This window comes from Saccostrea cucullata, unplaced genomic scaffold, assembly GCF_032062105.1.
Source record: "Saccostrea cucullata isolate Sc308-1 unplaced genomic scaffold, CSIRO_AGI_Scuc_v1 ctg160, whole genome shotgun sequence".
Lineage (NCBI taxonomy): Eukaryota > Metazoa > Mollusca > Bivalvia > Ostreida > Ostreidae > Saccostrea > Saccostrea cuccullata.
Window position 1 is genome coordinate 730,828 of NW_026938254.1, and position 15,142 is coordinate 745,969.

General features: G+C 32.0%; 2 protein-coding genes across 3 annotated transcripts; one reads left to right on the forward strand and one right to left on the reverse strand.

Moving 5' to 3' along the window:
* Positions 1 to 1,272: 1,272 nt before the first annotated feature.
* On the reverse strand, positions 1,273 to 5,513 carry LOC134249800 (Krueppel-like factor 9). 2 transcript variants are annotated; one of them, XM_062732166.1, is made up of 4 exons: positions 5,390 to 5,513; positions 4,679 to 5,255; positions 4,098 to 4,187; positions 1,273 to 3,861 (listed from the first exon to the last, which is right to left on the reverse strand). In XM_062732166.1, the coding sequence occupies exons 2-4, from the start codon at positions 5,160 to 5,162 to the stop codon at positions 3,692 to 3,694; spliced, it is 744 nt and encodes a 247-aa protein (XP_062588150.1). In that variant the 5' UTR covers positions 5,163 to 5,255; positions 5,390 to 5,513; the 3' UTR covers positions 1,273 to 3,691. The 2 variants fall into 2 exon arrangements, with proteins under 2 accessions (XP_062588150.1, XP_062588149.1); XM_062732165.1 differs by lacking the exon at positions 5,390 to 5,513 and having other exon boundaries at positions 4,679 to 5,374.
* Positions 5,514 to 6,812: 1,299 nt separating this feature from the next.
* On the forward strand, positions 6,813 to 12,037 carry LOC134249850 (protein C1orf43 homolog). The gene is made up of 8 exons (XM_062732219.1): positions 6,813 to 6,886; positions 8,452 to 8,545; positions 9,841 to 9,927; positions 10,283 to 10,376; positions 10,507 to 10,560; positions 10,759 to 10,922; positions 11,302 to 11,360; positions 11,581 to 12,037. The coding sequence occupies exons 2-8, from the start codon at positions 8,483 to 8,485 to the stop codon at positions 11,891 to 11,893; spliced, it is 834 nt and encodes a 277-aa protein (XP_062588203.1). The 5' UTR covers positions 6,813 to 6,886; positions 8,452 to 8,482; the 3' UTR covers positions 11,894 to 12,037.
* Positions 12,038 to 15,142: the final 3,105 nt, after the last annotated feature.

The following is a 15,142-nucleotide window of genomic DNA, read 5'->3' on the forward strand; positions in this document are numbered from 1 at the left end:
CATGTATATTTTAAAAATAAAATACTCGCACTCGCTGTCTTTCATTTTGCGCTTGAAGGTGCAATGGTTTTAGTTTATAGAATAGGGGTGAACTTTAAAAGAAGACAATTAAGTTGTGGCGAACCCATGTGAATAAAACTCTATCAAAAAAGTGAGAGACATCAAACCACTAGAAATAAGAAGCAAACCATCACTTTTTTGCCCAAATGATTGAATACTGCGATTTTTTTTATTGGATATTTATAATTTCACATTATACACACAAAGTTAGAGTCTGCTGGAACAGGGAATGCAAGACAATATTGTTTAAAATTTTCCTAGCACTTTTGAAGATTTTCTTGTTTTTATTCATACATACACAGACCATGAAAAATTGTATTTATATGTAATTATCAAAAGCAAAGATCTGTTGCATTACTTTAAATTACATTATTTACAGTGATCATTTTACCTCTTCTGTTATATCTCTTTTTATTAAATTTAATCGTTGTGAATTTACTAATCCCCGTTTTGCCATGTCATAGAAAAATATTTTAATCAAAAAAATCCAAGAACCCTTGGAGTCCGGAACACGGAAGGGTCCCGTCCCCAAGCACCTGTGGTTTCGCCGTGCATTAGTCAAGCAAGTAACCTTCGGAAGCTAATCCTATAGATTTTACTAGAGAACGCCATAGCTGTCTTAAGGTTAAACACGATGAGAACAGTAAATGGTATTAAAAATAAAAACATTTAAGAAAAGTTAATTCCGTCTTACGCCAGTCCACCCCTATCCCTGGCTGTCATGAGTTGAACAAACTTATATCTGAAGACTCAATATGCTTCTATGTCAAATTACGCCTTTGCTGTTCTTGAGATCGAAAACTTAAAAATAAAAATATTTTTCCTATGTATTCCTATCTTAAACTCTCTTGATCACTTATAGGGCCCCCTAACCCACCCTGTGGTTATGATTGGAACACCTGAATCTTTGTTACTACTTGAAGATCTTTCTCGTTCCCTAATTTTTCCAAATGTATGAACTTTGTTGCAATCTACTTGAATTAATTTGAGAAGTGGCAGCGGGTTCGGAAAATCTAATTTTAATTAGATTGGATGATGTTGCCGTTTCTATTTTTTTGTGAATTATATTAAGTTATATCCAGCAAGTTGACATGTCATTAAATGTAACTGCAGTGCTTTACTTGCTTTGTTTTAATCAATGGGTGATTTCCAACACAGGTATGTATATGAATTCCAATCAGTACAAGACAAAAATGTATTTATTGTCACAAACGTAAAAACAGCCACAATATAATTAAATAGATATATAGAGTTCAACATCAACAAAAATAAAATTATTTACAGATATAATACAACTCAAAATATGGGATGAAAAAAACTAAAATCAGATTAACATATCCCTTTTCTCATAAAATCTAACGTACAAACATTTTTACAAAATATATACATTTTTTACCTTCTCTTTTGAAAATGGCAACTTTGTCTGATTCTTTCTGCAAGAAAAAATATACCCTCAACTGGCACCAAAACCTGACATTAAAACTTCTACACAGGTCAATTAAAGAAAGACATTTATAAAGCATCACCCTAAATGCAGACTTCCAGTTACATGTATTTCATTTTAATTGTTCAAAAGCTATAGTAACCTAAATAGATTTTTTATAAAGTGCAAAATTTTGACAAATTATTTTCCAATGCAATAAATAAGAGCTGTATTTTTGGGATGTGACATATTATTTAAAAAAATTGTTCTATATAGGCAGCTTTTGATACATTTAGAACTGTTAATGTTTAGATGTTAATGGAATTCACTGATTCAGTGGGTGGTTCAGTTAATACACAGTATCAGATCTATAAATGATAAACGTTACATGTGAGGAAAAAATACCAAGATACTCCTTATATTACATGTACATATAACATCAGATCAGCTTCTAGAACCTGTCAGAGAAAATGTCTACAGAGAAAATGAACATGGACAGATCTTGTTATCACTTGGAACAATGGAATATAGCACCAATCATCCAATGGGAGTGTAAAATATACAATGCATACAATACTTCTAGTCCTACAATATCTACAATGCATACAATACTTTTATTCCTACAGTAATAATATATGAAGAGTACTTGGTATGAAAAGTACTTGGCCTGATTTACATCACATTTTCTTACATCAATATCATACACATATTTTTATAAATTCATCACTGTTGAGTGTTAACTAATATTTGTGAAATTTTAAAACACAGTCATATGACAGAATGGAATGAAAGTTAAATAACTTCATGTAAACATTAATTCACTAATAAAAGCAACAATTTTTATTATTAGCTATCTACTAAGTCTTTGTAGGACTCTAGTATTAACTAACATAAAAAGTCTTTTGCACAATGTATGTACATAACCAAAATGATATCTAAATCCCTAGTACATACAATCCTAAGATTGTATTGTAGCTATTGTATTGTAGTTTTATCTTTCTTGGTCAAGTAGACCAGTGGGTAATCTCCCCTTAGTAAATTAAGATAAGTGTGTTTGTTTTTTACTGCTATATTTTAATACCCAGACAACTAATAAGAACACAGATCTGGCAGTTAGTAAATGTAGCTATACATGATGCTAAAATCATTTCTCTTCTCCTCAATCTATGTAAATACATGTATAAATTGTTTAACTTGGAAGAAGAGTGAGCACTAGAAAGTAAGCAATATACATTTGTAGAAAACAGGGATTTCTTTGTAAAAATGTTTTTTTGTTGAGGACACCTCATAATTATCATTCAACACACAATGAAATATCAACAAAAGTTAAGTAACATGAATCTATATCACACTCAGCTCAGGAATCAATGCATGAAGTTTCATAGAAAACAAAAAATATAACAAAACAAAGAGGGGGAGGGATAACTCTATCATGTTTAGAAAGGCACAACCATGGCTAAAAGTCACTCAAAACAACAGCCTCAAAATCAGATCACAGGCAAGGGCAGGCAAGAGGTTTACTGCTCTGGAAAAGTTAATTTAATAATCAAGTCAATTTCATCTACCAAAACAAAACCTTTAAGTCCACAGATCCTGGTAACGCATCATTCACACAAATGAAAAAAGTGTATTGCAGAGAAGCAATTATTACAAAAGATTGCAATGAATATGTGTAGTCAATATGAGGTAAAAAACAGAGAAATTAATAAACATAATAAATTTACCAGATCCATTTTTAAAAGTTTCAAGTTAACATTTCAATAGAAAACACATTTAGCCATTTTCAACTTTCACACATTGCATTGATTTTCTTTTTGGCTTCAAACCTGTTATGCACTAGAAACATACTGAGATCAAGCATTCCATTGAAATCCCTCAGCTGCACAACAATACAAAATCTAAAACATTTTTAACATACATGGATGAATATACTTTGCTACAGATAAACTTTTTCATCAGCACATTTTGATATGTCTGCCTGTCTGAAAATTTATTTTTTATTTTGAAGTCTGTAGAAATCTACCTTCTTGGCCAACCTGTCAGGATTAAAATCCCAAATGATGTCTATAGTTTAGAACAGCCCATTATAATTCTGTCCTACATATACATGAAATCTTAGACTTCAGGAACAGATACTTGTAGATATTCTGTTCTTTGGAAATATATACTATAATCAGATTCTTTCTGGCCTTTCTTTAATTTTAATTTTCATCGTTCACTTTCCTTGCTAGTGGTTAATGGACTGGTATTGCTTTTCTTTAACCTTGACCTTTGAAGGACAGTGGGATCGAATTCAGGGTGTCGCCTGGCATGTTTGTTGAGATGGTCACTTCTCATAAATCTCTTGTCACAATACGGACAGCAGAAACGTTTCTCACCTACAATCCAAAAATTATATATTATAAAGGTATTTTATTAAATGTGTGGAAATATCAAATTCACTTTTTTATATTGACATTAAATACATTTAAGTAAAAAAATGTAAAACAATTTAAATTATTTCATCAAATATTCAAATGTAGAAGGTTAATTAGATGACAGAAATAAAATTATGTTATGATAAATTAATAAGAACAGATTGAGGTTTATAATGATGTCTCCAGAATGAAGTTACCTGTGTGTGTTCGCAAGTGTCTGGCCAATTCATCTGACCTGGCAAATCTCTTATCACATCCCGACCAGGTACAAGGGAATGGACGTTCTCCTGAAAAGTCACAGTCAGGGTCAATTGAAATGCCAAACACAGAGATCAGAGAAGGAAAATCAAACAATGTCACTCAATTTACTAATGAGAAATTAATTTCATTTTAATTGGCAATTGCTACGAATTCAGAGAACAAAACTCATTTAATTAGAAATGTGACACTTAACTTTTCATAAAAAAAAGTTTAACAGGGAGAAATATAATATTCAATTAAAGAAATATGTAATAACGGTATTATTTTACTTGGGCTTCACAAAATGAAAGAAGTTTTAGCATGGTCTAAACATGTCTAACCTTGTTACATTATGGAGATAATTGCAAATAATGTATACCAACAGTATAGGCCACTGACCACTGCTATTGTATCAAATAAAAGAAACGTCTAATGAAAAAAACAAAACAGAATAACTGTAGTCTCATTAACCTATGCGTTATAATAACTTAATTATCACGTACACCCCCTCCCCCACGTGGAGTGAAAGCTTGTTTACCTGTATGAGTACGCAGGTGTGCTTTTAAGTGTGAGCTTTTCCCATACATTTTGGCACATCCTTTGTAATAACACTGGTGTAGCTTCTTCTTTGGATTACACACAGAGCTGTCATCTTCGTCGGAACCTTCAGCTACTGAAGTGGGCGGGGTCGCTTTTGCGCGCTTTCGTTTCTTGTCTTTCGTAGATTTATCAATGAAACTTTCATCATTTTGTAAAGATCTTAAATGAATCCTTTTCATTTCTCCACTGAAATAGTCATGATCTATATGTTCTCGTCTAAACTTTCCCAAATCTGTCAAAATGCTGGCCAGATTAAACAAAGAGTCTCTCTTTTCTGCGTTGGTTACGTCTGCCATATTTTTCTCGTCAGCTGTTCGATGCACCATATTCGAAGCGACCATATTTGACATTAACACGAGCCCCTCAGCCGCCAGACTTGTTTCGTAGTCGATATCTGTTTGATCTTGGTAAGTCATGATCATGATCTAAAAGTCCACTGACAAAACAACGTGCTTTTCTTTGTCTTGACCTCGTTTGGCGATTTGGCGGATTACACAAGCAATATTTTCTGTTGTCTGAAATGGGTGAAATCACCATTTAAAAAATGAACAAATTATATCCTTATTCAACATCTCTGTATTGATGGTTGTCAATTTTACAATTATGTGCCCAGTTACGCGTTTGGTAACGTAAATAAACCATTACTTACCTCAAATGGTTCAACCGCGTGCTGTGGGCGTGCCTGTTGTATACAAGGAAGTGACGTATAAAGTTTCATACTGAGAAGTAGACCGATTCCGCGAAAATTCAAAATCTACAAAAAATTATTTCCAATGTCATGTGGTCCTGATAGTTTAACTTTTATACGAATACTAGGCCTAGAGGTTAAAAGAAATCTTACAATCAATTGAGATTAAATATTTTTGATAAACATTATTGCTTACAAGAGGAATATGCAAAGATTCATACTTCACCAAAACTAAAACATATTTTGTTTTTGATAATTTCTAGTGATGTGGATATATACTGAGGTTGAGACTTAGTGCATATATGTTATACTCTTGCCATAAAGATTTTGATAGAAAGGGGAAGATATATTTGTCTACATCAACAGATAAAAGATATTGTAATATTTGCATCACAGGGGACTGAGATTGTCTGTTGAATGGATGACGTATCCCCCCTCCCCCGCTTCTGAGAATTTTTAATAGACACAAAAAAGTTATCAAAAATATGTATAGTGATTTCCTAGTCTATCATTCTTATATTTCGTTAACAAAAGTGGGAAATGATAACAGATATCGAAATGTAAAAATGATAGACTAGGTCATGTCTTTTTGACATGTTTTTGTGTCTGATAAAAATTCTCAGAAGCGGGAAGGGGGCGGGGGTCACCATCCATTCGTCAGGTGCTTGTAAATGTTGTAAAAAATACAAAAATCATAGGTTTGATTTGATTTTAATGTATATATATTATTTTTTTTAAAAACATGAATCAGTTGGATTTGACACGTCAATTTAAGTTATTCCAACTAGTCCTCTCAAACAGTTACACAAACACAATAACAAAAATTAATACACGTGATGTATATTCAAAATAATTAAGAAAGGAAGGGAACAGAAGTGCATGGAGAGAAGAAAGAATTAAGAACACGATTAAGGAAGATACAAAAAATGATTATAGTTATTCATAAAAATCTTTTCGAATTTTTAATATACTTATATGTAACGTTACGGATTTAGTTTACAATGTTAATCTATTTAACGTGAGGACATTTTCCTACTTTCATGTCTCAGGCACTTGTTTCTGAAATAAAATTTTAACTCTGACATAGTTAAGTATTTTAATAACACTGATGCTTTGGGTTAAAAAAAAATTATCACAGAAACAAGTGCTTGTGTTTCACGTACCTGTAGTTTACAAGTACCAGACAAGAAAGGCAATATCCAAACAAATGTTATAAGAAAAATTTTAAAAAGATATTTACTTTTGGCCATAAAAAGTGGACAGCCCCCCCCCCCCCCCGTATCCAGTCCTAGCTCTCAATCGCCAACGGGTAAGATAATTACATCGATATTCCAATCGGGATCGTGATGCAAAAAAAAAAACGTAAACAAGGCAAGTGCTGAGAAAGTTTTCAAGACTTGTTAAAAATAATCTAAATATGTTGAATTTTCCCCTTGCACCGACCTTTCTCATTTAAATGTAAGTTGAATTACACAATGCTTTGTCATGTATTTGAAATTCCATTGTTTATGTATAGCTCAGGTAACTGGATAGTGGATACATGTCAATATGCACAGGCAGGGGCTTGTGTGTCACAGGCACTTGTTTCAGGAATAAATTTTAACCCATAGTATAATAATAACACAAGGTATAAGCCATATATGGTTGTTTGGATAAATTATATTAGATGACATAGGTGTAAAATGTTTGCCACTGCCTTTTCTCTGAAAGTGTGAATGAGCGCGATTCCGTGTAATTTGGAGTTAGATACCTTGTGTTATTATTATACTATGGGTCAAAAATTTATCACAGAAACAAGTCCCTGTGGCTTGTGTAGAGAAAATTACTAAATCAGAATACTAGTATTACAACCTTGGAGAAATTAAGAAATCATGTGATGTTTTCTTTGAGGTACTAATTTTCTAACTCATTTATTTTCTCTACATAGCCCCCATGGTCAATGTGATTATTAATATTATAAGTTACAATTTATATGTATCGGAAAGAATTCCATTTAAAACTCCAATGATCATGGAGTGATCATGGAGTTAATTCTCTACGACATCTGGCTGAGATTATCATGGAGTCGTATGCTGATTAGTCTAATAGATAATATGTTGATGGTGCAGTTGTTTGGGTGAGCGCAGATACTTATCCACTTTTCATTTACATCGGGCTATCAAATCGCACATGACATTTGGTGCGTCTAAGACTCTGACGTCACATGACATCGTATGCATGTTGCTTTACCAAATCGAAGCCTGAACATGGCTAATTTTAATGAAGAACCATTTTATTGCTTATTTTTCTGCAACAAATTCATTAAATCAAGGCACATTTTTTATTCGTTTAACTTTTGTTGTTATTTCATGAGAACGTTGCTTTAGCATTTGTGTACGAAGCAATGCATTGTGGGTCCATATTACTGCGGAAAAATTTCTATCGAATAAATGTGCAGTAGTATGAATTTTCTCTTCATCCAGGCATTGCTTTAAGAGCTCGCAGTGACAAGTGACGCTCGCTTTGATATATTTTACGGTGTGACCGTGGGGGCCAGTCCAGTTGTACCTTCAAATACACCTGAAATGTTGATCCGCCACTTCAAACGTTAAGTCACATGAGACATCTAGACTGTGACGTCACATGAGAGCTCGTCAGGGTTTACGGAAACAGCCGAGCGTCTAGTTGAAACTATAGACCTAGTGCAATTTTTGTTGAAAAACATTGCAGATTTATTTTTTGTTTCTTTTAAAGATTTCTACAAACTGAAAGCCTTTTATGCTTTTATTTTTTTATTTATTTTTGCAAAGGGTATTGGGTAGCAAAGGAATTCTGGGAAGGTTTCACACAAAAATTTGCTTGACGTATACATGTACAGATTTAATTCCGAATTTTTTTTTGGTCTTACACGTTAGTCTATTGAGCTCGCTTCGCTGCGCTCGCTATTACATGTATGATATAAGTTAATTACTGATTTTTAATTACTGATTTTTTCATTTATTTCTTTCACCTATAAACATGATAAAGTTTTAGTTTACTTGCAGATTTGAGTATGTGAGGAGGACGTTTCACAGGATGTCTGTCACAAGGGAGCTAACTATCGTTGGAATAGTCTTGTTTATTGCAGCAGGACTGCTGGTAATAATATCATAATATTTTGACGATTTGACGGTTAGGTTGAGTGTGCAGATACTTATTCAGTTTTAATTTAGATTGAGCTTTCCAAATTGCACGTGACATTTGATGCGTCTAGACGCTGGCGTTGATGAATAAGATAAATCAAAGCTTGAACAGCACTGACTTTAATGAAAAACGTTTAATTTACTTATTTATTGTCAAGTCCAAATTTTCTCTTCACCCAGGTGTTGTCATAAGAGCTCGCATTGCTTTGCACTGCTCGTTGCACTCACTATAATGACAAATATTCCAAAAAATATTCAAGGGAAGATTGCTATGAAGGCCAAATTTAAGTTTGAGATTTACATTCTTTTCAGTATTTATGTTCAGATTAATTTTCTTACATATCCATCAAAAATCTACAACATTCAATCCCCTATGCACATTTTTTATACACTCTCTTGCTGGACTCATAAGATTTGCATGATTCGACCAAAAACATAATTTTATCTTACCTGAAACTAAATTGTAAACAGAAAAACAAGACAGTTTACCTTTAAAAACCTAAGTGAAAGGCTTGTCTTTGCATATATAGGAGTTAAAATTATGCTGAATCTATTGCTATCACCATGCAACTTCTAATATTGTTTTTGAATACCTCTGTTTAATTCACTTACTATGATTGGTCAGTAGCAGAGGTTAATAGTGTTCAGAATATGTTAAGGTGCGATAGTAAACCCCTTCAAAGTCTTTCTATTCAGCCAAGTGGTCAGAGGGAGCAGAGTGGCTAAGAAACACGAGACTTCGGAAGATGTGCAAACAACCGCAGGAACTAAATACAATTATTTACAATAATCAAACACTTTTATATTTATTTCTTTAAGGTACATTGATACTCTGATAAGAGAGATAACTCTTAAAGACATAAATGTCTCTTATTACTTTATAAATTTACCAAGTTGAAGTGTCTTTTTTGTCCAATTTTGCACCGCAAGCTATGCTATAATTGTTTGTATTTAACTTATAAAATACATTTCTTTTGAAAAATCATAGCAAGAATATAGGTATTATTTGCATATGCAGCATTTTATATTATTTTGGAAATTAACACTTTGCACTCTGTCCATAAGGGTTTGGACCTAAATGAACCTTTATAAATAATAATGCATTTAATTTTCAGAGAAACATGCATTCTTGAAAAAATTGATAACACTCTCAAAAGACTGTTTTTTACTTTATCCTTTAGATATAATATAAAGAAAAAATGTTAAACATTTTCATTTTCTTATAAAGTGACTATAAATGAATATTTTTAGGTTTTCATTATGGCATTTATTGTGGCTAAAAGGCATAAATTTAATGTGATATCACTAAAAGAATTTGATATCACACTTTTTTATGAGGTGCCCTGAGACATGTTAATGAAAATTAACCTGGATATTCAGGAGCACAAGGTATTAAAAGGTAATTTTTATTTTAAGTCATTTACTTTTAAAAGGAATTTTTATTTTGATTTAACTTTGACTTGAATTTGATATTTACCCTGTATGGTTTTGGGGTATTGATCAGCAACATATCAGCATCTCTCTATTTCTTTCTAGTATGTAGTGTGTATGGTTCCAGTTAACAACAATCTCTCTTTAGAGTTGCAAAAATTTCAAATTCAGGAAAGGGAAAAGGCCATTTAATGCATTGTTTTTATTTACAGTTTCTGAATTCTCAGTCTTACTTTTGTATTTTTGAACTTTTAATTTTCAGATGCTAAAGAAACAAATTATGGAGAAATTAAACAGAGTTTCAAAGATAAAATATGAACCAGCCTTATTAAACAACAAAATTTTATCATCTCCAGGTAATATGATGTGTGAAAGATTGCTTCAGTTCCAAGATTTTCTAGAAATTATTCCATATTTTTGTTGTGCACTGGTATTCTAATTCTGTTTGATCAAAGTACTTGTGTAAAATATATGTTTACATTTCAGATTCTAACCATTATTTATATAGAATGAAGGCAATGGATGCATTTTCAAAGTTTGGTAAGTGTCCCATGATGAAAGGTTAGCGATAAAATAATTAATTGCAAGAAGGAATAATTAATAACTTTAAAAATACCAGTAATATTAATGTCCTGCAAATTGGCTGCAATGTAGTATTACTGTCCTTTGTGATGGCATTTTTCCTTTCGTATAACTTTTTACACCATAAACTGTATGGCATATTTGCTTTTTCTTTAGATGAAACTTTTAAGGGGGAAGATAACACATACAAGGGACGTCACCCAAACACTCGAGTCAGGTGGTACCTGACAGGACTCAAGAAGTCCTACCTCAGTACCTGCCCACTGGAAGTTATTAACGAGTTCAGTGATGCTTATGAACACGCTCGTCACAGCCCAGAGGTATTTAACTCATTTAAGTTTTATGCATTTTTGAGTCCTTAATTCTAGTACAAAATTTTTTTAGCTTTTCAAAATATGTCGTCTGTTTAAAGAATTTATTTAATTTATATATTCATATGAACATTAGAAACTAATAATAAAATGAATGATATAAAGTGTTTATAAACTTTAAGCAATCTGACTAAAGCCAGCCCCTACTATTTCACTTCCTTCGTATGAAGTGAAATAGAGGGGCTGGCTTTAGTCAGACTGAAGCTATAAGAATTTCAGTTTTTTACTTTGTTGAATAATTATTAAGTCTTTAGTTTACTTTTTAGTATTCATTATGATACTTCAGTTGGTAACGTACATTCTTTTAATGATTTTTTTTTTCTTTCAGATATTTGGAGAGAGTGAATACAACCATTACATGAAATTATTGAACCAACTTATAGATAAGTAAGTGTAATTGTATATTTATTGAAGCAGTTTAAAGATAGGCACATTATGTGTAATGTAACATTGAAGCAAATTCGAAATGTATCTTTGAGTTAAAAGCTATGGGGCTTGTGGGCCCAGGTTTCATTCCATGCTTTTGTTGAATTCTTTTATTTAGCTCCCTTTATATATTCCCCTCAGCCACCAATGTAAATCAAATCCTCATCTTCATTTTTTTTAGCCTAAAAAAGGGATTTAAATTGAAATCTTTGGAAAAAACTTCAGGAGTGGCAATGCTAGATTCTAAAGTGTCATTTGACCAAAGCAAGAAGAATAAAATAAAAACTGAAATAATACAAGACAGAGAGAGTTTGGGTCAATCTGTTATTCCTGTGGATCTGAGATTGAGAACTCGCAGTGGCAGTAGTGGACACTCGAGTCTACTGGACAGCGGGCGTTCTAGTCAGCCAAGCAGTGAGAGGACAGACAGAGACAGCCCTGAGAAAATAGCCCTTGTCGAACTCAGTACAAACGACAAGGAAAATCTTGTGTGATATATCTAGTAATTATCAAGTGGAATCCTGAAATATGTGGAAAAACTCTTTAGGGAGATAACTTTTTTCTACAATTTTTCTCTTGTGTGATTTTGGAAGATAACACAGGGTTTGTCATGAAGAGATTGCCTACGTACAAACGAACATAAATTATTTACAATCAAAACAAGAACACTTATCTATATAGGACATGGAAGCGCTTGCTTGCCAGTATTTATTAGACATATACATTTACAAAACACAAGTCTTCAATGGTACCGATTCTCTACCTTCCTTCTACAATATATCAAAAAATAATTAAACACACTGCACAGTACAAAATGCATTTTAACATAATGCTTTTATATGTCCTCACTTCACTGATTAAAAACATAATATAATGCATGTATGAACACAATTATGCTTCCCTCGCCGCCCAGGAAAAACCATAGATAAAAAACAACATCGATTTATGTTGAAAAAACTATGGAAACCTTAAGTCCGCAGCAATTGCAAGGTAAACAAAATAAATGGTGGACTCATTCTCACAAACTTACGTAAGTGTCATAAATATATATTGTACAATTAATCGACTAGTTTAAGTAAAACCTATGCAAAATAAATGTAAGTTAGAACAATCTGTAAACACATTTCGACTATATGTACTAATATTATTACATAAAATTATCTAGAGCGACTAAGCAAATTGTTTCCAATCTTTGACAATTGAGCTGTTGTGTACAAAACTTTAAATTTTCGTGTGATGGAAACAATTTGATCAATTCTTTAAATAAACTTTTTTTTTTAACTTTCTTCATTAAACAAAGTACAAGCAAGAGAGTGAAGTAAGAGGGTGGGTGTGTGGGGGTGAATGTCGCAAAGCAAAGTCTTCGAATGAGTTAAAAACGTGCTTAAATTGAATACCTTTTCACCTGTTCTACAGGTATCAGCCTTTAAATACTGACCAATAGCTACTGTCGCTTTTATTAGCACATAGCAAACAAAAGCATGTGTTCCTAGTACAAATGATAAATTAATGTATGATTAACAGTTTTTGTGCTTGGGTCTCAATTTGCTTAAAGATTTGAATTTAATATTCTTCAAATTATCAACATTGCAAAATGCAATAGTGGCATAATTTTTTTTATATGTAAAAGAATGTGTACTTTCCCTGTGTGTTTACTAGTATATATTACTTATGTTGGAAAATATGTGCTTCTATTCATGTGCAATACAGAAATGCATAATTGGATAAGACAGGAGTTGATAAGAAGCAGGGGTGTATAAACTATATGCATTCTCGTAAGAACGTAATAAATTTATAAATTGGTGTTTTTTTTCTTACTTAGTGAATAAATTATTTATTCTATATTCAATGCATGTAATTTACAAGTTCATGTAATTTACAAGTTAATCAGTTCCATTTATTTATTCCATCTTTATGTTCGCTTGTCAAATTCAAATTGTAAATTAACAACAACCAAAAAGTTTTTTTTAAATAGGGGGAAATGTTTCAAAGTATTTACAAGAAGATCAGTAATAAACTGAAACTAGATGCTGTCATGAGACATATATATATAATAATGTAAATTAGATTTTGATAAATGTTTTGCTCATATTAGGACCTTTTTAAATTTACTAATCCCCCCCCACCCTCGACACCACAATCACACAGTACATACTTTTGGGAATAGGCTAGATGGAACAGTTTTGTTAAAACAGTGTTTGTTATTAATTAATTTAAAATTTGTTCTTGACATGTAAATTCTACATCACATCACGTTGCGTCACCCATTATCATATTTTTGTCTTTCGGTAACGTGATTCCCACTTCATCTGATAAGGTGACCACCACGGAGGTTTTAATGGAATAATTATAACATGCTGCAGAATGGTGTGCTTTGGATTAATTCATTTTGTGTTATAATTGGATTTATATTTCATGAAGTTTACAGGACCTATGGAGGTCGGTAAGTTAGTTTATATATATATATATATATATATATATATATATATATATATATATAGACGAATATATATGTGAAGTTATCTCCCCTTGTCGATGTGACATTCAGTTACTGCCAATACTGGTGCGGATCCAGAATTTTTTTCGGGAGTAGGGAGGGGGGTTCACATCTCAGTCAAAATATTCATGCCTAGAATTTCCTGACAAGCAGGAGAAAAAAATCATACACTGAAAACAAATAAACAAAAAAAAAACCCTATGTTTTCTTAGTTAATATATATATATTTTATATATATATATATATATATATATATATATATATATATATATATATATATATATAAATAACAATCTATTTTGTGATTCCAATTAAATAGTATATTTTTTTTCCATTTGACTAATTATATACATATTTTGTTTCTTGTGTTTATATTATGTCTGTATATTTGTCTGCAGAAATTATAACCTTGCCCATAAGTTTTAAGTGGGATTATACAATTGGCTTCCACATTTTATAGGTTTATTTCTTGTGACAATTAAGACCTTTTATTTGGGTACCATTAATTTTTACCTCTGATCACTTGACCTAGAATACACATTTTTACAAGAAAAATACCCAACTTTAAACTTGGCCTAAATTTTGATCAGTAGGTGCTAGGGCTTTCATGCTTAACATGTGTATTCATTGTGAACTGTCAACAGGTATAAATATGTTTGACCTTGACCGTAGAGTTTACACTTAAAAAATTAACCTTGGCAATTAACTTTTGAAGAGGAAGTACTATAGGGATTACTTATTTCACATGTGCATTCCTTGTGACAAGACTTTTTTCTGATACCAACAATTGAACCTTTTGACCTTGACCTTTGAGTTTGATATATATTTGAGAAACTTCAACCTTGGCCATAGGCTACCAGACAGGGACATCAGTGTTTCACAAACACATCTTGTCTTCATTATTATTTGGTGGTGTCTCCATATGACGGAAAAATTCCAATGAGATATATTCACAACAAACAAACAAATTACTAAAGAAAATATAAAACATGAATATGTTGGTCATGCATATCTCTGCATGAAAAAAAACCCAGCTTTTCAAGTACTGCAACCATATTGTAACCCTTTCAAAACACTCATTTGAGCTTTTCTGGTTTCCTTGTCATATAATGTCTGTTGTGACATGTCGTCCATCTGTTTGTCTGAAAACTTTTTACATTTTAACTTCTCTAGAACCACTGGGCCAATTTTACCCATGCAATTCATATAGAAATATGTACATTTGTATGTCAGACTGTTCTTCTGT

Bases quoted from the DNA above. Each gene is read 5' to 3' on its own strand.
- LOC134249800 (XM_062732166.1), bottom strand. From the start codon at position 5,162: ATGATCATGACTTACCAAGATCAAACAGATATCGACTACGAAACAAGT. The intron at 4,188-4,678 runs GTAAACAAGCTT...GTGACTTTTCAG, and splicing joins ACACCTGCGTACTCATACAG to GAGAACGTCCATTCCCTTGT. The intron at 3,862-4,097 runs GTAACTTCATTC...TTTGGATTGTAG, and splicing joins ACACTTGCGAACACACACAG to GTGAGAAACGTTTCTGCTGT.
- LOC134249850 (XM_062732219.1), top strand. From the start codon at position 8,483: ATGTCTGTCACAAGGGAGCTAACTATCGTTGGAATAGTCTTGTTTATT. The intron at 8,546-9,840 runs GTAATAATATCA...GAATATTTTTAG, and splicing joins TTATTGCAGCAGGACTGCTG to GTTTTCATTATGGCATTTAT. The intron at 9,928-10,282 runs GTGCCCTGAGAC...TTTAATTTTCAG, and splicing joins ATATCACACTTTTTTATGAG to ATGCTAAAGAAACAAATTAT.